The 24,873-nt window shown below is 40.6% G+C and overlaps 2 protein-coding genes across 9 annotated transcripts in view; both read left to right on the top strand.

Moving 5' to 3' along the window:
* cmpy (crimpy) overlaps positions 1 to 24,873 on the top strand; it is a 92,853-nt gene that overhangs the window by 66,729 nt on the left and 1,251 nt on the right. The gene's annotated exons all lie outside the window — the stretch shown is intronic.
* Positions 8,633 to 12,485, top strand: kni (knirps). Its single transcript, XM_020943122.2, has 3 exons — positions 8,633 to 9,519; positions 10,237 to 10,314; positions 10,622 to 12,485. The coding sequence occupies exons 2-3, from the start codon at positions 10,237 to 10,239 to the stop codon at positions 11,891 to 11,893; spliced, it is 1,350 nt and encodes a 449-aa protein (XP_020798781.2). The 5' UTR covers positions 8,633 to 9,519; the 3' UTR covers positions 11,894 to 12,485.

The raw sequence follows: 24,873 nt of genomic DNA on the forward strand, positions 1-24,873 counted from the left end.
TTTTTCCCCCATTGATCGGTCTTGGGCCTGGGTCTCATCGCCCAAGGGCCTTTCGATTGAACTTGTTCCACATTTTGATTGTAATGCTGCCGGAGAGCGGCAAGACAAATATGATTTTCAATTGCCGCGATCGCGATCGCTTTCACAAGATTTGCATTCCACTTTGCATTGGCAACTCCCTCCTCCTTCTTCTTGGCCATTAAACACTTGGCCAGAAGTCAGAGTTCAACTGGGTTCGATTCGATTTCCATTTTTTGTTCTCTCTCTCTCTTTTGCTCCGCTTTGGCTCATTAAAACGTCACTCTGTTTGCCACAAATCAAAATATTTATGACCAGCTTTTGGCCTAATGAGAGTGGCGGTACGAAATGCTCGATATACCACCCAAGACGGTTATAGATGCGCCGCATAAATAGCCCACAAAAGTGTGTCGTAAAAGTCCAAAAGCGATCATCAAAATGTTACTTCTTTGGGGAGGAAGAGAAACTTTCGTGGGGTCCGAGGATCTTGGCTCTGGAGCAGCTCCAGTTTATCAGGCTCAGTTCCCTGTACAAAATGCTATGCAAATTTGGTTTTTATTTCCAGGCGGCTGTCAGAACAAGTGCAAAAGTCTCTGGTTGGGTTTTCCATTTCCAGGTGGTCTGAGCACTGAGAGAAATAAGCTTTTGTTTGGGTACTAACTACTATAAAAAGGTCTTGGATTTGCTTCTTTAGTTTAAAGAGTTTTGCAAAGATTTCTTAGCTGGAATGTATTTAGATTTAGACATAGAGGGACATGCTTCTTGTTCCTTCTTAAATATTTGATAGTATTTAATAGTTTCAATTAAATGATATAGAAAAGGTCTTACTATTTGCTATACAAATATATCCTTAAGTAATTTATTCTGTATTTTTTAAATCTACTCAAAAGTTTCCCCTGTGCATCTGATTCCTTAAAACCTATATCCATTCCATGATGCACCGAGAGTCAACTCTGAATTTTATGAGTGTTTGGCATTTGCGAAATGCGTTCGCATGCACATTTGAATCAATCGCTGACTCAGATTGGTTTCGTCTTCGTCTTGGTCGTTTTTTTTTACGACAATCTTGAGGTACCAATGGTGGACCGGTTGGGGGTTCGGCGGTGGATCTCGAGATGCTTTTGAACTGCACTGATATCGCTCCGATTTGACATTTAGCATCGCTAATTCATGCGAAATCACCCGAGGATTATGTTCATAAGCACACATTACGATTACACGTTTATTATAATTTAGGAGTCTACAGAGCGATCTGGGATCGGGATCGAGTCCAGCGACCACCACTGACCACCAGTTGTGGTCTTTGGGAAAGTCACTGACAAAGACACTTCCCAGGCGACGAACTGAGATCACTTAGTGCTGAATCTCTGAGATACGAGATGCGTTTTCTTGTTTTTACGACCAACAGATGACCTGGAAAGGTATGGGGAAAGGCAAGAGTTTGCCAAATGGACCAAATTGTTAAATGGAGGCGGCTAGATAAGGGAATTCGAGTGGACTCTGGTGAAAGTGGGCAGTGTGTGGGAAGATCTAGGGAAACTTTCAAGTTGCTTCCATTATTTTAAATAATTTCAAGGTATTCTAATGGTTTCTAGCTCCTTTAAACAATCAGAAACTGACCTTAGACTCATCTTTATAGTATCCCTAGTTAGTCATGATCTATGCCAAGCCACAATAGCAGGTGGATAACAATGTTAAGTTGCAAAAGAATACAAATTTTAGCACTTTTTCGAGTTCGATGCGCTCGTTTGTGACATGTGCGCGGTTCCACCAATCAAGTTAAAAAACTCAAGAGTGAAGGAAACCTGGAGAGGAAAGCCATATCCATATCCATCAGTGGGGAGCAGCTCCATTGCAGCGACTGTCTTCGCACTAATTGAGCATTTAAATGCAGCGTAATTACTTCTCTAACACCTTCATCAGAGGCAAACCGTCAACGGGGCCGCCTTTGATGCACTCGGCGAATTAGCATATAAATTGTCCCGTGAGAACATAAAATCAAATGACATGTGAGTTTGTCAAAAAACGAAAAAAAAGCAAGCCTCAAAGTGCCGCTGCTGCAGACTGGCCAAGACGACAAGGCAGAAGTCAGAGCCAGAAGGCAGAAAAAAGCTGGCGGAAGGACATGATAAGGTGGAAAAATCGAGTCATTAGCATAGCGAACGTGCAGCTAATTGGAAATGGAACAGATCAGCATGAATGGGACATGGAGAGACATTTATCCACCTCCTTGGGAAATTGTAGGACCAAACGTAATCCCCTAAATTCTGGACACCGGCGCCAGCCAGACGTCTTTATGGCCGATCGTGGGTCGTTGTGGTGCATTTTAAATCGGCCAAAGGGCATTCAATTAATTAACAACACAAACAGTTAGAAGAAAAAAACTCGAAGCAAAGATATACAGAAAGAAAATAATAGTATAATATGATATATATTACATACTATGCATCTTATAAATTCTTAATCATAAAATCATAACCAATCTTATATAATACTTCTCTTTAAGAGCTGTTCAACTCTTATGTAAGAAGCACAAAGGCTTACCTTACTTACTTTAATAGATTTTTATATTATTTCCTTAAAAATATATAATAATCATTAAGATTTTATAAATATTTTAAGGGTTAAAATAAACGTAAATCGATCTTAGTCAAAGCATCTAAAATAAACTGGTAACTGTGATGTACTCATAGTTCCTATAATCTTCCTCATTTGATATTTATGTTTTTATGTCATTAAAATTTTAAACTTTATGTGAAATTAACTCTTCTTTTTTTCGTGTGCATTGATCAATTTCATTCAACAGTTTTTTAGCCACGTCTGTAAAGTGTGGGCGAGTTTTTTGACCCGTCGACGGGCAGGAAATGCAGTGCGTTCTGAATGCCAAGGCGTATTCCAAACGATCGATCGTTCGATGGTCAATGGTCGACGATCGTTCCCCCTCCCCTCCCCCTCCCACTCCCCCACTCACCTGAGAGGTGAGGGTGAGGGTGGGGTATAGTTGCACAAATGCGCTTTGCATAACTGAGTACTTTTAATGTACTCAACCTTAAGGCCTTAAAACGATGACGTTGACAACGACGCTTGGCGCTCCTCCCGCTTTTGGGGGGGCGTTTTGCGGTTGCACTTGTTGCCACAGAAAGCCCCAATGGCCCTTGCACTGTACAAAAATATGTACTTAAAATGGGGTTTTTAAATTTTACCAAAATCACAATTAAAAGGCACTATGATAAATGGTATTTTTGTATAATTTTAATTAGTTTTTTTTTGGCTCAGAGTAATGCTAGTTTCTAGATTCATGGAGAAATTAATTATTTCCTGTATAATTTCATAGGAAAATAATCTAAACTGTATGAGAAATTGAATTTTGATGTAATTATTAATATAATAAATATAATTCTTTAAAAGAAGGTCTGATAAAATACATGCAACTGTTTAAGTATTTAATTTCTTGGTCTGAAACTAAATTGTATCAATAGAATAATCCAGTAGATATATTTTTATATTCATAAACAAAGGTCATATGTTGTCCTGTATTGTAACCTATTTTTCTGCAGTGTATCCCCAAAGGGGAAAATAGTATAAAGAGGGTGGTGGTGGTACCGGGAGCATCCGGTCAGAATTTTTATGGGCAATCAATAAAAACGATAAGTGAAATCATATTTACAAGCCAATGAAATATGTTTCCAGGAAACTAACGATAATGTGTGTGGGCCCTGGACTTGTTGCAATTGTCTGGGAATCAAAGTTAGATTTGATTATTGAACTGATCGTGCCTGAAATAGAAAATTAATGGCCAAAGAAAATACTACCAGAAAACAGCCGTAGACTGAATACTTAAATCATAGCTTCCTTTCATAATTCTATGAAAAAATAAACATTTTCATAGTGAATATTATGTTATAAATAGGGATAGGGAAATAGGGAGATATCTATCTTAAAGAAATCCAAATTAAGTAAGTTTTTGTTTACCATTTATTAATATTAAATTGAATTTATAGATATTATATGTTGAAATATTTAATTTTTTCATTTTCGTTTGCGTAATTACTTTTGAAGCAAACGAAACTTCTGCAGAAGTCCCTAATTATTTTTTCCGCTTCCAGTTATATTTTTGCTCTGCGATAATTATGATCTTATAGAGCCATGGAACTACAGTTTTGGGTATAACCAAAGTCATGTTGACTAATCTCGGATTCGTAGTATCACCGATCTGTCAGGATCGATCAAGATGCTCAGTGAAGAAGGGGAATTCCCCGTCAGACCATCCATTGACGGCGTTTTTTCCCAGTTAGCTTAACTTGCTTGCGGCTTAGATAGATTATCGAGCATTAGGCCAGGATTACGACTCCGTGTTTATGCCAGGCAGTCAGTCGAGGAGATGTCCTGCATCCTGCTGCCCGGCGACTTGTGCAATTTGCAAAAATTCCAAAGCCAGGATCCGATCAAACAAGTCCCCGAAGCGGATTTAATTGAGATCAGCCAAGGGAAACCGCGAAACGCTTTGGAAAATTCACCGCATTTCCCGCCCGGCTGGAAATTCGATTGCCAAACCGCAGCCTCAACTTCCGCTAGTTGGTTTTGCCCAATCCCAGTCCCCGGAGCAGAGTTTAATCTCAAACATGTGGGTACTGGGCCCTGTGTATTTTAACTGGCTCCGAGTCACATTAACATATCGTTAGCGATCTATCTGGTGATCCGTGGGAAGTTTGAAAGTTGGACCAAGCCAGACAGATCGAATCCTCAGGGAAACTCCAATGGAAAACTCAGAAAACTCAGAGATTTGTGCCAAAAGGCTTAAAACGAATTCAGAGGAGAATTGCTTAGACGAAATCCTTTCTGAAATCAAATATTAATATCTATTTCAATCATTCCGAGGGTTACTCTTTAGGTTTATCCAACGGCTTAACTTCAAATCACACGAATATTCTTTCGCTGTCATAATTATAGCGTAATTATTATTTATGCTGTCACACTCGATTATAAATCTCATATTTGCCAAATGTCTTAGGTGCCATTTCAACCCCTTTTTGTTTTTTTTTTTTTGTGTTGTATTCCGGCCTGCCTTTTTGTTTGCCACTAATAATCATATTTCGGAATTTGCATAATTTCATAATTCCAATACAATATCAATTGTCCGATTCAGTGATAAGCCACTGCAAAAGTCGAATTCCCGCCGCGAGAATCAATAAACGTTGGCCATATATCAAATGCGATGAAGAACGCTAAACCATCGGAACGAGTTTTATTTTTTATATATATACATGTATTTTTTTAAGGTGAGAGAAGAACAACGAAAGCGTAATGAAGACATTACCGAAACACAATTAAACAGAAGACATTTGTCAGTTTTGAAACTGAACCAACAACATATTAGAGATGCCATGAGAAATTGGCCAAACAAGTTCTAGTGACTCTTTCTTTGGGTTCCTCTGTTTGCAGATAATAAATAACTAAAATTAGAATAGGACTGATGAATTAATTTCCCTACTTAAATCTTAAAAACATAGCTTTAAGGTACCCTTAACATTCCCCAGATAAAAATCCCAGCGAGCACATTCCAAACAAGACCAGATAATAATAGTGCTTAGTGCTGAACAATTCTTAATTTACGCCCAAGTGAGATGAAAAATCTGTTGTAAACGATAAATATTTTCCGCCTTCATTTTTTTTTTATATAACGAAGAGATGAGCTTAAAAAGCGGTTCTCCTGCCTCGGTCATCAACGCTATTTTTACTATATAATGAAACCTGAACAGTCATCGAAGATAATGAATACATCTCAATCGGCGGCTCAATTCCGTTGTTATCCAACGCGATGTGATTCATTGGTTTATCGGCCGGCATTATGCCTAAAATCTTTAACCTGCTAGACATTAATTTACTAATTGTAATGTTGGTCATAAAGTATTTAGCAGAATTCCAAGCCTAATATCTTATCTTGGACTTGGGAACCTGATCGGTTGTAGAGGACATAGCGTAGCGAGAAATGCAAATTTTCTTCCCCGCACATAATTACAATAACAATGATGGCCAAGTCCGAGCTGTTAAATCAAAAATATGCAAATTACTTTTGAGATCGAACACGAGTCCGAACGAGTTCGGTGTCTCTGGATTCGATTTGATTGATATGTGCTGGTTATACAGTCATTTGGCCAAAATGATGCAATCAAAATCTATGTAAATCGGAGGGTATCCATAGATCCGAGAGAAGGGGTTACCTCTAGGCACTTCCGTCAGCATCTCACTATTTATTTTTTTATTTTACGACATTCGGGCAATTAAGTAAAGTTGAAAAGTCAAAAAGTCAGCTCAGATATGTGCGTTACTTTTTTATATTTATTTTTTTATTGTGTTTTTTAGCAAATTTTGCTCGCCTCCTGGAACCTGGCGACCTTGACGCTTTTTTTCCCCTGAAACTCTATTTGTTTTTTACGCAACTCCTGAACCCGTCGTTTGGCAATTGACTTTTTTATATGAGGTCCTGCTGCAGGACCATATGCGAAAAGATCTCCGCTTTATCCCTTTTCCACTTAAAAGAGGAAAAAAAGTGTAGATGGGTGCTCTGCATTGGCTGGCAGGGTTACGGCCAGTCGGCTGCTCGACTTTTTATGGTTACGACCAGGTCGGAGGACGACTTTATGACTTAAGGCCGCGGCCCGAAAACACACTGTCCGGCGTGCGGGCCAAGTTTTTTAGGCCAATTCTTGTGGGTACCTAAGCCAGCGATTTCGTTACCTAATCGCAGGATCAGCTTACCTAAGCTGCAGATTATCCTAGGATCATAATTATGACGGCGGACGCGACACTCGGCACTCGGTTTTTTCTTTCTTTTTTGCTTTTTATTTGAAAGATGCCTTCGCGCGGCCGGCCGGCAAAAAACTTAAGCCGGGGATTAAACCGGATTAAAGTCACATTGTCCTTATTTTTTTCCCTCTCCTTTCGGGCTAACTAATTACTCGGGGAAAATTACCCATTTGGCTTGTGCGGAAATTCGCGAAAACGCTTCAACTGCAATCTTTCCCTTCCTTTTCCTTTCCTTTTTGATTTTTTACAGAATTTTCGCAAACGGGTCTTTTATTTTTTATGGCGTGTGAGAAAAAAAAGGGAGGAGAGGGCAGGGTCAATAAAATCGAATCGATTAGAAAAAACGGCGGGCGGAGAGATGGTTCTAGTTACTTTTTGACTTTTTTACAAGCCTTTTGTCAGATTTCTTCCCCCTGTTACCAAGAACCGTGTACACTGATGCAACAAATGAAAGTGAATTTTTGCATTTTCTTGGAATTTTCCTAACGATGTTTCCTAAAAAAAGAAGAGGAACCAAAAATATAGTTTAGCTGGCATTTGAAAGTGTGGTGGGCCACACTTCTTCTTGGCCAAAAAGTCAAGGTTCTCATAGTTCAGTTGACCAACAACCCTTTTGGCACAATGCCTATCCATAAAAAGGGTTAATGCACAAGGGGTTAAAAACAGGTAGCTCTTAACTTCCTTCTGGCCCCGAAAGCAAACAACAATAAATATTCATAAAAAGAGTTAAGTGCTACCATAAGGCTCTTTGTTTAGACAAAAGGGGAAATGATGTTGGGAACTGACTTTTGAAAGGGTTTTGAATTGAATTCGATTGATAGTTGGTGGTTTATTGCGCAATCTAAGGATAAGAGGAAGAAGTCCTTAAAGGGTATCATAATTTTAGTTAGAAGTTTGCTAAGAAGCGAAGGAGTCATTTACGATATAAATCATATATATTTTTGACTAGAATCTATAGCTGAAACGATCTAGATATCGATCAAAAATAAATTGTTGAAATGTTTTCAAAATTTTATAAAAGAGATAAGGGGTTACATCATTAAAATTTTCAAAAGTTGACAAAAATTTCAATTTTCTGAAATTTTAAATTGAGTATGCAGATTTATTAATCTAAGTAAAACTAACATAAGAATGATTTCTAAATTATAATTAGTGCTTTTTTGGCCGAGTTATGAGTTTCTTAAACTTCGGTTTGTGGTCAAAAATTGTCATATTAAATTCAAGGGAATTAAACAAGTTTAGGTTAAAGGATAAATTAAATACATTTAAAATAATAATTTATAAACAAATTCTGTCACAGCAATTGTTTCGGAATACAATTATTTATTCAATATTTATTTAGTTTGATTAAATTGTATTTCTCATTGATAAAGATTTATAAGACTTATTGATATATAGTTAGTTCGTAAGTATTATATATCTACCTAAAATGACAGATTTATAAGCAATAATGCATTTAAAAGTACATAAACTTAAATCATCAAGACTTAAGACCTTAGAAAACCTATAAAAATTATTAATAATGTAGATGTATGATAGTTTTTAAATACTGCATATTAAAAATGAAAAGAATAATAATAATATTATAATATAAAATAATAGAAACCTGTCGGATATCCGTTTCAAACATTCACCAGAACTAAATGATATAATATATTGATATATACATATTTTAAACCTGTACTTTACCACAATATATATTAATTTTATTGGGTAAATTACAGAAAGAGTTAAAAGTTCATACAAATATGAATCATAGATCTAGAGGAATTTAATCTTCCAATCTTTGATTAAGTAGCTTAGAAATCCCCCAGATCGGTAGCTGAAACCCCATAAAAACCGACGGACTTTGAAGCAAAAACCCCCCAGAGACTGAAACTCCAACCATTTCGATTTGCAGCGGGTCGAAAGGCTCCGCCCAAAAATCCAAATAAAATGAGAAACTGTTCAAAAATGAAGTCAATAGCTCGCGGTGGTGTGCGTGCTTCGAGTGAGAAATTTTCAACCCAAGCCGCCCTTACCAAATCGAGTGTTTCTTCAATAAATATAGTATCGAATAACGAATAATACCAGGGCAATGCAAATTGCTGGATTACAGGGAAATCGAGCCAGAAAGAGAGAAGTACTCGAACTTCAAAACTGAGTGAGTGTGAGTGAGTGTTTTTCCTGAATTAACAGAGCCTTAACAGAGACTCACAATTGCCACTCAAACTCAGAGTTCGAGTGCGATCGCTCTCAGGCTCTCTCCCTCTCTGTAGATCTCTCTATAAAGGTGGTGGTTTTAGCCGTGATTTATCAGAGAGCTGGGAGCTCGGAAAACTGGTAATATTCGTGAGTGTATGAGTGTATGAATACATAAGCCAGAAAAGAGTTCGGCCAGTTAAACAGACAACACAGAAACGCTTCTTGCCAGTCGAATCTCCCGGCCAGAAATCAGTCGTCAGCCAGTAGCCGAAGTGTCAGTTACACACATCGAGAGTGCGTCGGAAATCTCAATATTCAGAGTGTTATATCGTCTCCAAGACTCAAGAAACTCAGTGATCAGTGATCGAACAGTGACTCCTCAAGAAAAAAATAATAATATAACAGCAAAAACAGTGAGAAAAATCGTGCAGCAACGATCGCGAATCGCTGCAATTAAAAAGTTGCCATAAAATCCAGTGCGCAGCGGAAAATAAAAAAGAATCTAAAAAGGTAAGTTTTCTAAAAGATTGAAGTCAATTCACGGTTTTTGTTTTTGTTTTTTTTCGGGTCTCGGGCCGTCGGCGATTTTATGATCCCTTGTGCACTACTTTGATTTTTTACAGTTTCGCGCGAAAAACTCTCGGACACATTTCCCTGACTCATTTTTTCATTTTGGCTTTTACAATTTTCATAAACGAAATTCGGTTTATTTCCCATTTTTTGTTTGACTCGGGGGAAAAATCGGCGTGAGTTTTTATGACCGAAAGAACACGTCAAGGTCTGGACGAATCTTTGCATTTTTTTAGGGAACACAAATTCCGCGCAGCACTCGTAATGACTTCATCTAAAAAAGGAAAGGAAATCTACCTGAGTTTTATGACTGGACAGCGCGAAAAAAATGAAAATGAACGCATAGGGTTGCATAATCCGGCAGCTTAAGTTTTTTTTTCCTTTTGTGATCATAAAAAACGCCCATCCTGCGGAGTTTTTCACAGTTTCCTATAAATATCCTGGCCAAAGGGTCTCTCAGCATCAGTTGCTCGTCAGCCTTCCCAACGAACAGATCACAGCAATCGCGAGAGAGAAAATATCATACATCGATCGTAGTCAATATGGTGTTCAACTTGGTTAGTGTCCTCATCAGACTCAGACTCAGACTCATATGGATTACAGCCTCAACTGGATTAAACCCTTACTAACTCTGGATTTATCTCTTTCGATTTACAGATGAACCAGACATGCAAAGTGTGCGGTGAGCCGGCGGCGGGCTTCCATTTTGGCGCCTTCACCTGCGAGGGCTGCAAGGTAAGTTGTATACCCAAAAAATTCATTGAGAATTTTTTAATAATACAGAAGAGAGAGAAAAACCTAGGAAATACTCAAGAAACATTCTAGAAAGTGTGATTTATTAGTGAACATTTTTCTACATAACTAAATTCTTGGCAACATTTAATAGTAACTTAATTGTCAAATAATATAAAAAGAGTTGAATCGGTTAACTTTAAAATAAAGTCTTTTGCTATGAATGGTTTCAAGTATTTCCAGATCTCTCAGCTTCTTGAATGAATTGAACGTTTAACTAACCCTTTATCCTTTATCTTTTCCATTACAGTCCTTCTTTGGCAGATCCTATAACAACATCAGCACCATTAGCGAGTGCAAAAACGAGGGCAAGTGCATCATTGACAAGAAGAATCGCACCACCTGCAAGGCCTGTCGCCTGAGGAAATGCTACAATGTGGGCATGTCCAAGGGTGGATCACGCTATGGTCGTCGCTCCAACTGGTTCAAGATACACTGCCTCCTCCAGGAGCACGAACAGGCAGCGGCAGCGGCTGGCAAGGCGCCACCTACCTCGGTGGGCGGAGCTCCATCGGCCTCATCGCCCGTGGGATCACCACACACACCCGGATTTGGTGACATGGCCGCCCATCTGCACCACCATCATCAGCAGCAGCAGCAGCAGCAGCAGCAGCATCATCAGCTCCAGAGCCAACAGCATCAGCTCCAGAATCAGCAGCGTCACCCGCATATCCCTCTGCTGGGCTATCCCAGTTACCTGCCCGATGCCGCCCTGCCCTTCTTCAGCATGATGGGCCAGCATCCATCGCCCTTCCAACTGCCGCCGCACCTGCTCTTCCCCGGCTATCATGCCAGTGCCGCCGCTGCAGCAGCCTCGGCAGCGGATGCAGCCTACCGCCAGGAGATGTACAAGCATCGCCAGAGCGTGGACTCCGTGGAATCGCAGAGCCGCTTCAGTCCGGCCAGCAATCCGTCGGCTGCCATGCCTCAGTCCACACCCTCGGCCCGCCAGTCGCCCATTGATGTGTGCCTGGAGGAGGATGTGCAGTCCGTGCATAGCCAGCAGTCCGGCAGTCATCTCCTGCATCCGGTGGCCATCCGAGCCACGCCCAGCACCCATCATCTCCACTCCACGCCCAGCAGTCCCCTGAGTTTTGCCGCCAAAATGCAGAGCCTTTCGCCGGTTTCCGTATGCTCCATTGGTGGAGAGACCAGTGCTCCTCCGGCTCCAGTTGCTCCCGCTCCAGTTACCACTCCCACGACTGCAACTGCAACTGCCACAGCAACCATTTCCCAGGATGGACCCATGGATCTGAGCATGAAGACGTCCAGGAGCTCAGTGCATAGCTTCAATGACAGTGGCAGTGAGGATCAGGAGTTGGAGGCGGCGCCAAGGAGGAAGTTCTATCAACTGGAAGCCGAGTGCCTTAGCAGCAGCAGCTCCTCGCACTCCAACTCCTCCTCCGCCGCAGAGGTGAAGCGCCAGAAACTGGGCGGTGGAGCGGAAGCCACCCACTTTGGTGGCTTTGCAGTGGCTCACAATGCGGCCAGCGCCATGCGGGGCATCTTTGTGTGCGTTTAGGTTACACTGCAAGAAAAAACCCCAAGGGGGGAGGAGCCCAACTCCTCTCCCTGCTCCTAGTTGTTGTTTTTTATTTTTTCGCTTATTTTTGTTAGTTGAAGAAAATGTAAATTTTTCATGTGCACTCGCTCGCACCTAGACAGAGAGAGAGAGACAGAGAGAAAGAGAGTGAGGCAGAGACAGAGACAGGTTTGACTGGACAGAGATGGAGACAGTCAGGTCAGGTAGTTGCAACGCCTATGCACACACACCAACACTCACCAACACACACACCAACACTCACCAACACACACCAACACACCTATTGAGCTCAGATCCAAAAATTACTTTTATGAAATGTTAAAAAAATTGTAAATATCTTTGAGCTTTGTTTGCAATTGTACTTGAAAGTTGAAAGTTAGAAATGTAAGTGTAGCAATCATTCCCACCCTTAAATCGCTATTGTATATAGAAATTGTTTAAGTGTAAGCATGATCTTAATTGTATCTAAGTATTTTATTCTATTTTAGTCCTTAGTCCTATGTGCATCTCCTTAGATTGGCTTTTAATTTTATAAGAGAACAAAAATAAAAAATATATGAAAAATTAAAAACTGGATTATTTTTATTTCACTTCAAATGAAGATTTATTGAAAACTTGAACAGAACTTCTCTGTTCAGATCGTTGTAAACGATCAAAAGTTTCATAAATCCTTTTGATTGAAGTGTTATTCATATGAAATTTGACTTAACACATTCTTGTGTACTTTATACCCCTCTTTAAAAACTATCTTTCGGATGTATCTATTAGCTGTCAACAAAACTTGCTGGCTACCGTACATTCCTAGGATCAAAGGCAATAAATTACTTGGCTATTCAAGCTACCACCCTTGTTTCAAAATCAGTTCTGTTCAGACATATATCTCTCTCTATATATATAGTAGGGAGATATCTGATCGGCGGTGTCTTTTGCCTCGACCACGGGCCAAATGGGCGTGGCCTGTCAATGGCAACACCAAAAAAAACGAGACGGCTAACAAATGCTTTGGCATAAATTCAATCAAACATTCGGTTGCAAGTCGATCGAGTCGACGATGGCGATGGCCGATGGTTGATAATAAAACCGATATAGCTGCCGTTAAGTGCTTTTTTTCTCTTGAGTTGTAAATTAAAAATGCCACAAATGTTACGCACAGATATTTGTCGATCGGAGCATATCAACCGCTTTATATGCTTGATATGCCACATAGGCCTACTACTTGCGGCTAGAGTATGCCTTCACCACGTGCTGCTTCAAATAATAAACTTTATATTAACACATACAAAAGTCATACGGCCTGTTGATGGTCAGAATTTTAATCACTTAATTAGCCGAACTTTGTTTTATGGCCCCACTGTCCAATATATATTCACTCCAACCGATGATGAATGGCTCCCTGAACCCGGGAAAGGCACGAGAACTATGCAGGATTCCCCCAACTCTTAAAGTCTTGGATGCAAAATATATATACATTTATATATATTATATAGTAATGCTTGACTTTGCCTTTGGGGCTATGTCAAAAGAAGTATCGGATCGAATCGGAGATCAAATCATCAATATGCATGAAGGAGTGCTTTCGGGGGCGCACGCCATTGTCCATCGACAACGATCGCATTCCGACGTGTGTTTTGTCGTCATTGTTTCTAAATTTATTTTTATAGTTTATTAAAGAGTCATAGTATAAAAAAAAGAGCCACACGAAATAAAGTACAATAAATTCAAGACAATGGATGTCAATATACTCTTAAGTAGGTCTCTAAGGGAAATGGGAAATCTATAATAGATTAAAATTACGAAATTTAATATTAAACTAAGTTATATTTAAGAAAAGTTAACTTGTAAGGCAAGGGTATAAATATTTCTTGGAATGAAATTAAGCAATTAACTTTACACCATTCTTTAAATCAAAACAAATATAAGCTTGGTTTCATTTAAATATTTTACATCTTAAGTAACTCCAACCTTAACTCTGATCGAATTCCCTAATTAATCATGATCACTGATCAAGAATGCCCACAATTAAGTGACCTAAACTTAAGGAATGTGTGTAAGTCCGATTTGTTAACTAAGATAGCTGCCACCAATCAAGTTCGTGTCCTAAGTCTTTTTGTTGGCTGCCACCAATCAAGTTCGTGTCCTAAGTCTTTTGTTTTTCCAAGTGATAAACCGAACCAAACTCACTCCGCTCCGAGAATCACAAAGCCCACACTTGATTTAAATCACATTTAGGCCGATTTCAGAGTATATCGATATCATTCGTCAAGTTCGTTGCTTAAGTCTTTCGTTTCTCTGGGTTTTCTTTGGGTTCACCCTGCCTGTCAAACTGAAAAAGTGGTTCATTTGTCTCATCGCCCTCCAATCTCTCCAATCAAAAAGCCATTTAGACAACAGCAAACGGAGAAGAATGGAACAGTCGGAGAAGAAATAAAATCGACCAAAAGTATAACATTTCAAAATTTTATTGACTGTCAAAATGCAGGCGCCTATCGGCCCATCGAAAAAATGTCCGCAGGCGAAGCGGGCTAGATCAAGTTACCTGGCGCCATGGATTTTAAGACTTTCAAGATGCTTTATTGGCCCCCACGGAGAGTGTGTGTAGTCCGAGTGTGTGTGTGTGTGTCTGTCTAGTGATCTATGATAGATGCATTACTAATAGAGTTCGAACAGCAGACAAAGACTCTGACTTGCGCTTAGCACATCTTTAAAAATAGTTCAAGACAAGCACCTGCAAGTGACTTTTTTTATTTCTATTCGCATTTAATTATTTATCACCGTTTGCGATGCTAATGTTCCCCAGGTTATAGCTTTCAATTTAATGCATGCAACACATATATAATACGTGCGCCATAAGAACATGTTTATTAAATTAAATAATTGCAACCGGAGTGGAGTGGAGTGGCATCCAAATTTGCATTTCAATCTGACAATGGATTTGAAGAAACAATATGAATATAATGTAGAAAAAAAGAAATACTCGCAAATATTATTGACACATTATATAGTGGTGGAAACATGTTTCTAATGAGAAATTATGCAAAGATTTGCATAAAATTTTGTTAAAGGCAATCTTAACTTGACTATAGCTTTTGCTTTAGCTTCAGCTTCAGCTTCAGAGTCCGGTAGCGGCCTTAATTACTGTCGAGCTTCTCTAGAGGGTAAGGGGCGTGTTCCCAGACTCCGTCAGTCAGTTAGTCTTTGCTGACAAATACTCGTAGTCAAAACAAACTATGACATACAACCGATATTAATATCTTTAGTTTGCCTGAAGAGAGCCAGAGATCATTAAGTCTCAAGGATCTGAGGATTGAGGAAGCAAAACTCAAGTGTTTATATTGAGAAATATGAAGTGTATATAATATCGTTTTAGTTTTTGTTCTCTCTGTTAATTAACAATTCTTCTCAAGATGTATTTTATTTGATATCAGTAAGAGTTGTGCTATATAAGTATATGTTTTAAAGGTATATATGGCACTTCCCACTTGACCCCAGCTCTGAACTCTCTCCCTCTTTCACCTTAGTGATACACCAAGATCCCATCGGATGATGGACAGTTCCATTGTTCTTCCAGCAAGACATTAACCCACTTAAGGCTGCTCGGGGAGAACGCAGAACATGGCACATGGAGCCTCAAATCGGAGGCTCATCTTTATTGATTTCGATTCCGAAGGCACCACCTTTAACCCGAGCCTGGGTTGCCTCGGATGAGGCATCTTTGGGGGCGCTTGGCTCACACGATATCGAGGAACTTGAATCCTTAGCTGGCGCTGGTAATTAGTGATCTGGTGCACTTGATATGCACCTTAATTTAAACATTTCGTACACACCCAACCCGGGCACGCATTCTGATTTTAGTTGTTTGTATTTTTTGTTGTTTCCCTTCTCCTGAGGCTTCCTGAGGCCCTCGTCCTCGGACAAGTTCTGCATGTAGCGCATGCCGTTGGCTTGTTCCTCCTGGCCCATTCCCATTGCCAGCTTTAAGCCTCAATCCTCATTCCCATTCTGGCTCAAAGGCTTTAAGTTTACCTTTTGGCTTTGGGTTTTACCTTTGCCATTCCCTTTGCTCGCCGTGTTCTCGTTTAAACGTTTATTTAACTTAAACGAACGTTGCGTGTCGATTAAAGTGCTGCGATTAAGGTACGACCTGATCCGGTCTTTTGGTATCTGTTTCGTTGCTTATTTTTTTTTTTTGGGTTTTTGGTGACCACTCCAGAAAAGGGTATATAGGGTTTGAAGGGGTTTAATAACTAGTAAGGTTGCTTACAGGGGGTTTTTAGTATGCTCAGTCTAATGATCATTTACTTAACACACAAAACAATAAAGTTTTCGTTTCTTAGATTCAAGTACCCTTCCTAAAGTTACAGGGTACCTCCTGCGTTCACTCCATTCTTTTGCCTTTATTTGCAGGTCTCTCAAACGATTCATTTTTTTGGTTTTCGAGGTGCATGCGTGTCCAGTGAACTTACAGGTCATGGCATACGCATGCCAGCGATAAAGTTGAGCCACAGCAGCATCATTATGATCATCCATGAGGGGAAAACGGGTAAGAGGATCATCATTGGCATCTTGACCTAACCCAGACACGGTTACAGCTGCATAAATCCTTCCGTTTGACTTTCTCTCTGGGGCCTGCTTCTTTACGACAAATTTGCCCATTGTTCTGCATTCACCGCTTGATGATGTCCTTTTGTCTTCGTTTACGGTGTTCGTGTGTGTGTTTGGCCCCCGACAGCGTGCCTCTCCACAAAAAAAAAAACAGAGTCCAGTGTATCCTATGTCCTATGTCCACCATGTCCCCGAGGACCGCACACCACAATCCACAATATTAATTTGTGCAGCCAGCACCTCGAACATTTACGAGGACAAAACGCCTAACGAACTCGAGCTCAAATCAACTCAGGGGTCTGATCCTTATCGCGGTAGCTGCACTCAGGAAAAAGAGGGGTGAAAAAAGGAAACTTCGTTTAGATATTTCCTTTAAAAAGAAGACTATCTTCGATTGAGTTCCCTGTTCCGTAGAGACTCTTTTCTCTCAGTGTCTTTGGCCTATCTGTCTGCCTGATTATTGGTTGTTGGTTTTTTTAGTGCCTTGCCTTATCTTGTTACCCTTATTTATTTTTGAAACAAAAATAACGAAATTAGATTTAAGGTCTGCGTGAGGCTGGGCCACAAGTGATTTTGATAGCTCGTAAAGAAGTCAAAAAGTCAAAAAAAATTGTAGTGGGAAAACCCACGATCTTGGATCGACCACCGCAGCAGGAGCTCCTTCACAGACTTGTGGAGCGGAGACAGGGAATTTATGTTACAGCTCGTTAAATTAGTCTAATGGGGCAGCAGCTGTCCGCCGGCTGGGATTTGGTGGAAAGGGTTGACATCATTAGGACGGATCTCGATCGCGGCCAGCAACGTGTGCGACCTTCTCCACTTTGCCAACTTCCCAACTCTCAAAGCGACTCTACTCGATTTCGATTCGATTTTCCCTCCCTCCTCGCAAAAGCGTTGGAGCAGGGCATCCACTTCGGGCCGGCAATCACCTGAGCTGACACTTAAGGCTTCTTCAGCAGCTCGCAACACTTATGCGAACGGTCGCCGGGTTATTGTGTGGTTAACTGATACGCTTAGTGCACGTATTAACCCAGAACCACTCGGTGGTGCTCCGAGCTCTGTGCTTCTGCAGTTGCTGGAGCAGTGTCACTGTCAATGTCATTTTACCCCAGAGCCAGAGCCAGGCCGAGACCCAGACCCCCAGACCCAGACCCAGACTGAGATCCATAGCCAGGCCTAGAGCTAGAGCCAGATCTAGAGACCCAGAGCCACAGGCAGGCCCAGTCAGCAAAGGAGCCGTGCACTTGGCTCAGACTCTGGCTCAGGCTCAAGCTCAAGTCTTTTGCCAGCTAAAAAGATCGTGTGATCCATTACCAAACGTGCGCGATCGTTTGCGCCTGTGTTTAGTGATATTTATTTATTTTTTTCGGTGGGTCCCCCAATATACTCTAGCAAAAATAAAGGCAGCTGGGTTATCGCAAAATGGTGGGAAAGTTTCAAGGATTAAGGAACTTGAAAGACTTCGGAAGAATTCATGGATATTTTTCTATACCTATTTAGAAAGTTGGTATTCATATTTAAGTATTGATATTTAAATGATTAAGAACTCTCTAAACCCTTTCACATAGAGCATTCAATCTTCGATGTATACTATTTCCATGCCCTTTTCCTTTTGGGTTTATTTTATCGTACTTCTTCACAACTCTTGTGCATTGCACCTTCTACTTTTTGCATTGACATTTGGTAAATATTGCCAAGGCTTGCACACCATTGAGCAGCAGTTGCCGTTGAAGACGTGACTCCATAACCATTCGGCTGGTGTTGAGAGCCTGGTGACTATGACTTGATTTGATTTTCATAAAGACCATTTGTTGTGCGAGGCTTTGGCAAACCTTCTCCGTCAGAGTTGCGGCCACTCAATCAAGCCGCCTTTTTGGTTCCAGCTTGTTTGCCTAGATCTCTCTCTCCCTCTCTCTGGAGTGGAAATGGTGTGCATTGTGGCAGGTATCTTTCAGGTAGGTACCTGTTTGCAACCCTTCCTCCAGCAGTCACAGCATCCCATTGCACATTCTAATTAACTGCTCTAGCTGGACGGCACAGAATGCAGAGCAGCAGAGTTTTGTTTGCTGGCTTTTAAGTTTTTAGCCGACCGTCCGGTTGTTGTCTTTTTTTTTTGTTTTTTATGACACTCAAAGTGACCGCCGGGCGACGCACAATGAACTCCTTTCATGGCCTCGTTAGGCGGTCAGCCTTTGGTCCTCCTCGTCTCTGTTTGCCCAACATGATCGGTCCACGGGGTCGGCTTATTAGAACGACTTCGAACCGAAGGGAAGAGGAGCTGGTTCATTGTTTGCTGACCATTTGAAAAGGATGCGACGATGGACAGAGGAGCTCGTGACGAGTTCACACCACTCGCGCCCAGGGTTAAGTAAAGTCAAGTCAAAAAGGGGTTTTTTGTACAGTGAGAAAAACTATATAAGAATCATCGATGGGAAATGGAAATAATTTAAAATTTGTAGTATATGTATTAGTTTTCTTATTGTTTTTCCCTGTGTAGACTCACACCCCCGCTCTTCCCAAAAGGCGGTCAGTTGAAAAACCCTTTTTTTGGGCCGCAATCTATTTGACAAATGCAAACAATTTCCCTCTCCCCGACTCCATCACTCCTTTCTGACCGCTTTCCAGTTAAAATAGTTTTTCGTTTTCCCCCCCTTTTTTGGCTTGTTATTAGAACACTTTTCCCAAAAGGCCACTTAGGCACGAAAACGAATCAGTACCCGTTCCCCTTCTGCCTTCATCTCCATCTCCGTGTCCATTTCCATTTCCCAACTGCATCAGCATCCCCATCTCCATCTGCATCTGCATCTGCATCTGCATCAGCATCTCATCGCTCACATCTCCCTCGGCTGCGTTATGATGTAATATGGCTTTTTGACTTTTGTAGACATGATAAAATACAAAACGTTGCGTGGCTGTTATATTGGCTAATGGCCGCGGCCTTTTAGACCATTTGAGAGCGCATTGCCAAGACTTGGGATATGGACGCGCGGACTTGGCAGAGGTGTCAGGGAATCGACTTCAATGAATGGGCCCGCACTCTTGGCGGCCGGAGATCAAAGAGCTCTTGTTCTGGTTCTCGATTCTTGGTTCTCAGTCTTTGGTGGAGAATGGGGGACCTTTGGTCTTGGTCTTTATTGACCGTGGTCCAAGTGGATGTGTCCGTGCATTTGTGGCCTCAGTTAGTGCTGCTTGAGACACATTGGGATGTACGCGAGGATTGGGCAAGTGCCTCGAACCTGTCATCATCATGGCTATAATGACAGTGATGATGATGATGATGGTGATGATGACGATTGCAATTGCCAATTCAAATTGGCCAGACTGAAAATCCATTTACATAAGTTAAACAAAAGACTAGACATGCTTAGAAAAAGTTATAAAAACTGTTTTGAAAGAATTGAAATGTAATTTAAAGGTTTTCAATGCATTCAGGAAACGTTTGCGAATAAAACAAACTCTAAGAAGTCTATAAAAACCTAAGTCTGGCTACCGAGTTGAGCTGGATTAGCTTTACGAGCCTCTGAGTGCTCAGTATAGACTGCAAATTTATGGTAGCCACTGTCGGATCGGACTTACTATCGAGCCGCGCCCTTGGCCATGCCGTTTTTCTTCTTTCCTTGTGCCCTGGCCATGTCTAGAAGTTGGCCACTCTTCATCATTTGGCCATCATTTGTATGCGAGGATGTGCCCGGTGACATGTGCTTTATATATAATTTAGAGTTGCAAGTCGGATCCGATGCGATCCGATGGGTTCGTGCCTTTATTCGTGCCTTGGAAACGTGCCAATAAACTGCGGCTCTTTCGCTGGAATCGCTGACTTTGGGGGACTCATTTCCGCAATCAAGTTACCGCTGCTCCTTCGCTGGCATCCTAGTTTTATGTCCAGCCATTATCAATGGGATCACAAATATCGAAAGCATTTAAACAGGTGCAAAATCAGTAGCCGCCGTCGATACCCGATATCTTTTATATCGAAGTTTGGGATGCCAAAAGCGTTTGCAGCTTCGTTTGTTGCAACAGATATTGCTGCTGCTACCGATGTTGCTGATGTTGCGATGCTGCCACTGCCACTGTTTTGTTGTTTCGAATTGGCCCCGTGAAATGCGTGCAACGCGAATCGAGAAGACATCGAAACAATGAGAAGCTGCTACCGGTGCTCCTCACTTACAAGGCAATTAAATGCCAGGCATAACAATCTTTTGGGGTAACCTAACCCTTGAGAATCGTTTGCTTTCCAATGGGGGCTTAGAGATGGGTGCGTGACACGATTTAAAGGGGGTCTTTTATAATATTAATAGTGGAACTCTTGATACCTATTAATTTAGTGAGAAAACTTGATATTTTGTATATAATTTAGATCGGATTTATATTAGTAATTGAGTAAATAAGAAGCAATACATTTTAGTGTTAAAAAATTAAAGTCTTTACTAGATCTTTACTATACTCCAAGGTACATATTAAGTAATGGTTATTAAAAAGTAACAAAATGATAGTAAATAGAAAGGAGGATTCCACCCAAAGACCCTTAAGATTGGTTGTCAATATATTATCCTATGTGTCCGATATATCCAGGAGTTCCTCACGATCCAGAGTCCATCTCTAGTGACCAGTTTCTCCAGTGGCTCTCACCCACCTTCCTCCACCACCGCCATCATGCTCCTTCCCCTCTGCCAACTCTTTAGCCTTATCAAATGCGGTCTATCGGTTTCACATTGCCATTTGACAAACACAATTAAAAACGATTTAAGAAAGTAAAACGTTTAGCGAGTGTGAATGGGAACACAGTTGGACTTAAAATTTAGTTTTGTTTTTTTTTTACTTGTGGCATTCCCCCTTTTCCCCTTTGACAATGTTAATTAGCCCACGGTAGGCGCCAGTCTACAGAAGACTGTCTACAGAGGACAGTAGCGAAACATTTTGTTGTCGTCGCTTTTGTACAATTAAAACGTGATCAGGCCCTGGACAGGCAGCTACAAATTTGTCGAACACGCAAAATGCTCTTTCAGGCCCTGTAAATGCGTGCCCTCCGTACTCCTCCTCCTCCTTGCATCGTAGACCAAATAGTATTGCATTTAATTTTGGTGTCGACTTTGGTTTTGGTTTCAGTTTCGATTCCGATTCGATTCCCAGACATGGCCCTAAAAAGAAAACTAGTTTTGCATACATAAACGGGGCCCTGTCTGCACTACTTCCCTTCGGGATCGCAGTCTTCGGGGGAATAGTCTCCTCCATGTGGACACTGGACTCCCTCCCATTCCAGAGCACATCGCCTGAAAAGTGAACCAAAAACGCAGACGGAGCAGGGGACAAATCCGAGACGAGTGGCGTCAGTGCAAGCCATGTTTATGAATTGTTAAACGCCGCTGCATTACCCGCGAGGAAAGTCAGTGACAAGGCTAATAATAATGCCAGGGTTGTGGCCATACATATCTCCATCAATGGGAGCTCAAAAAGTAGGGAATATATCTAAAACTTATTTGAAATATTTGAGGATTTTTTAAGACTTTAGTATGGAATGAATAAGGTGTCCAAAACAAAAGCCTTCAATAAATCGAACTTCAGTTTCAGTCAGAAGCTTGAAACGCAGTGAAGGAGTCATTTCTGACCCCATTAATCATATATATTCTTGATCAGAATCAATAGCTGAATCGATCTAGACATGTCCGGTCAAAAAACAAATTTTTTACATTTTTCCGAAAATTGAAAATTTCATAAGGGGTTACATCATTAAAATTGCCAAAATTTGACAAAAAATTGAATTTTTTAAATTTGAAAACTGAGTATGCAGCTCTGTTAATCTATTAAAAACTAGCATAGAAAAGCTTTCCGAATTAAAATTAATGATATTTTGGCCTAGTTATGGGGTTTTTTAAACTATGATTTTTCGGAAAAATTGTCTGTTTTTATACCTTTTTGCCGGTTTTTATGATTTTAGTAAAAAACTGACAGCAGCATTAACAAACGCAGTATGCAGATTTGTTAGTGCAATAAAAACTAGCATAGAACTGCTTTCCGATTTAAAATTAATCCAATTTCGGCTTAATTATGATGTCCGAAAAACTTAGATTTTTTTCAAAAATGGTCTGTTTTTATACCTTTTTGAGGAATATAATTAAAGTCAGAAGCTTGAAACGCAGTGAAGGAGTCATTTCCGACCCTATAAACCTTATATATACTTGATCAGCATCAAAAGCCCAGTCGTTCTGGCCATGTCCGGTCAAAAAATAAATTTTTGGCATTTTTCCGAAAATTGAAAATTTTATAAGGGGTTACATCATTAAAATTGCCAAAATTTGACAAAAAATTTAATTTTTTAAATTTGAAAACTGAGTATGCAGCTCTGTTAATCTACTAAAAACTAGCATAGAACAGCTCTCCAAATTAAAATGAATGATTTTTTGGCTTAGTTATGAGTTTTTTTAAACTATGATTTTTGAAAAATATTGTCATACAAAAATATGTGTTTCTCGAAGTTAGTTTCTCTTCTAGTTTTAAATAATGAACTTGGATGATAGTTTAACTTATAAGTTTTCTTTATATTGATTACATTATTATTATTTATATTGATTATATAGTGTTATAATCATATATATTATATATTATAATCATTTTGTCAAAGTATGAATCTGTTTTGATTACTTTAAAGTAATTGTTCCATATTTAAATTTATTTTTAAATATTTTTTAGAACACCTTTTTCCTAGGCATTGCCCAGCCCTGGCATCCGCACACACTTGTCGTCCAGACATTTGCTGTCCATATTCTTTATTAGCTTTTTATTGCCACCAATATTTGTTAGGGCCAAGAGACAAAAAGGGCGGGAGTGAGAGCGTCTCGGAGCAGTTAGTGTAAGTGCCTCGAAGAGGAGCTGATGTGGCTCGACCAAATGTCACCACATCCGGCCCGGGCAGCGAACTGAATTAGTATTCTAAGTCAACAGCAGGTGAGTTGCTGATGACTTTGGCCCTGGTCTATGATGGCTTACAAAAAAGCAAAGAAGAAGACGAAGAAAAGCGGACAGCAGTTGGCCAACAAATGCTGCACTTGCCCCCGGGGCCAATAGCCAAGTCCATGTCTCTCTGCTCCCTGCTTTGATTTCGTATGCATGTGTGTCTTATCATTAATATTTCTTCTGGCCGCACTCGGGCCCTCAATAAATTTATGGCCATTGACAATCAGTTAAGACAATCGGATATGTAGGGTAATAATTTCTAATTGTGCAAAGGGAGGGGCCTACAGCTGTTGAATGACAACCGAAAGAGCAACCCTTTTGGAGGATGCATCTTTGGGTTTTTTCATGTGCTGAAAGGAAGTTGAGCCGGGGGCTTCCGCTCCGGAGACAAATCGTTGGACACATGTTAGAGCAGTCTGCTCCAAAGGGAGAGAAGACTAATGGGAAAAGGCCAGAGACTTCCCAGAAATCTTAGGGAAATAACAAGGAAAAAAATATTAAATCGATCAATGACAATGAAGTTTATATTAAGAGTATATAGGGTATTTGTAGAGCAACCTTTAAGGACCCTAGAATACCTGGTACTGATCTTCTAGTGTCCAAGTTCTTTAGTTCTTTGGAAGGCCATCCGCGTACTTAATTTGTTCTTTTGTCTTTTATTATGCGTGTGCTTGATTAATTTTGCCGCCCCATCAAGACATGGAAAATTATTCCAGCCTTGACAGCAAAATCTGCTGAAAATTGTATTGAAAAACATGAAAATTAACCCAGAAAAGTTTCGCTGAGCTCAACTACAATAAGACAAAAGAATACCGTCGCCTGTGTTTCATTACTTCAATATGCGGAGCTCGATTGTCACTCTGACAGTCGTCGCCGGCGACAGTCATGCTCATGTGCTTAAGTTCAATGATTCGAACGGTGCAAGAAATAATGAAAGACAATGCCAGAAGTGTGCCAGGGTATATATGTACATATATTTATGATGCAACCTGTATCTGCAAGGTTTTTCCTATGCATTTATTAGGCCCAGGGAAGGTCACCGCCGCCGACATTAAGTCAGTCAGCCAATTTCACCCACTAAACTCAGGCACACGACCAGGCGGCCGAAACTTGACAATCTTTGACAATTGCACACAGAGGAGAGGTATATATGTATATATATATCTCCGATCTTGAGCTTCCCCCGTGTGTCTGGGGGACGCCAATTACAAGCCGGCTATAGTCCACTGAGCTGAGCCGAGCTGGCTGAGTTGGACCGAGTTGTGTGATTTTCAGTGACACAGAAAACTGAAATTGTTCATTGTTCGAGAGCTGTTCGAGAGCTCGTTAATGACTTGCTCCCCATATAGCCGTGCACGTATCTCGATGTATATATATAGATTTCAGGGTTAAGTCGGAGGGGAAGT

This window comes from Drosophila serrata, unplaced genomic scaffold, assembly GCF_035046125.1.
Source record: "Drosophila serrata isolate PLE 108 unplaced genomic scaffold, ASM3504612v1 contig_272, whole genome shotgun sequence".
NCBI lineage: Eukaryota > Metazoa > Arthropoda > Insecta > Diptera > Drosophilidae > Drosophila > Drosophila serrata.

Coding starts and splice junctions, on each gene's coding strand:
- kni (XM_020943122.2), top strand. CDS start 10,237: ATGAACCAGACATGCAAAGTGTGCGGTGAGCCGGCGGCGGGCTTCCAT. Junction 10,315..10,621: donor TCACCTGCGAGGGCTGCAAG/GTAAGTTGTATA, acceptor TTTCCATTACAG/TCCTTCTTTGGCAGATCCTA.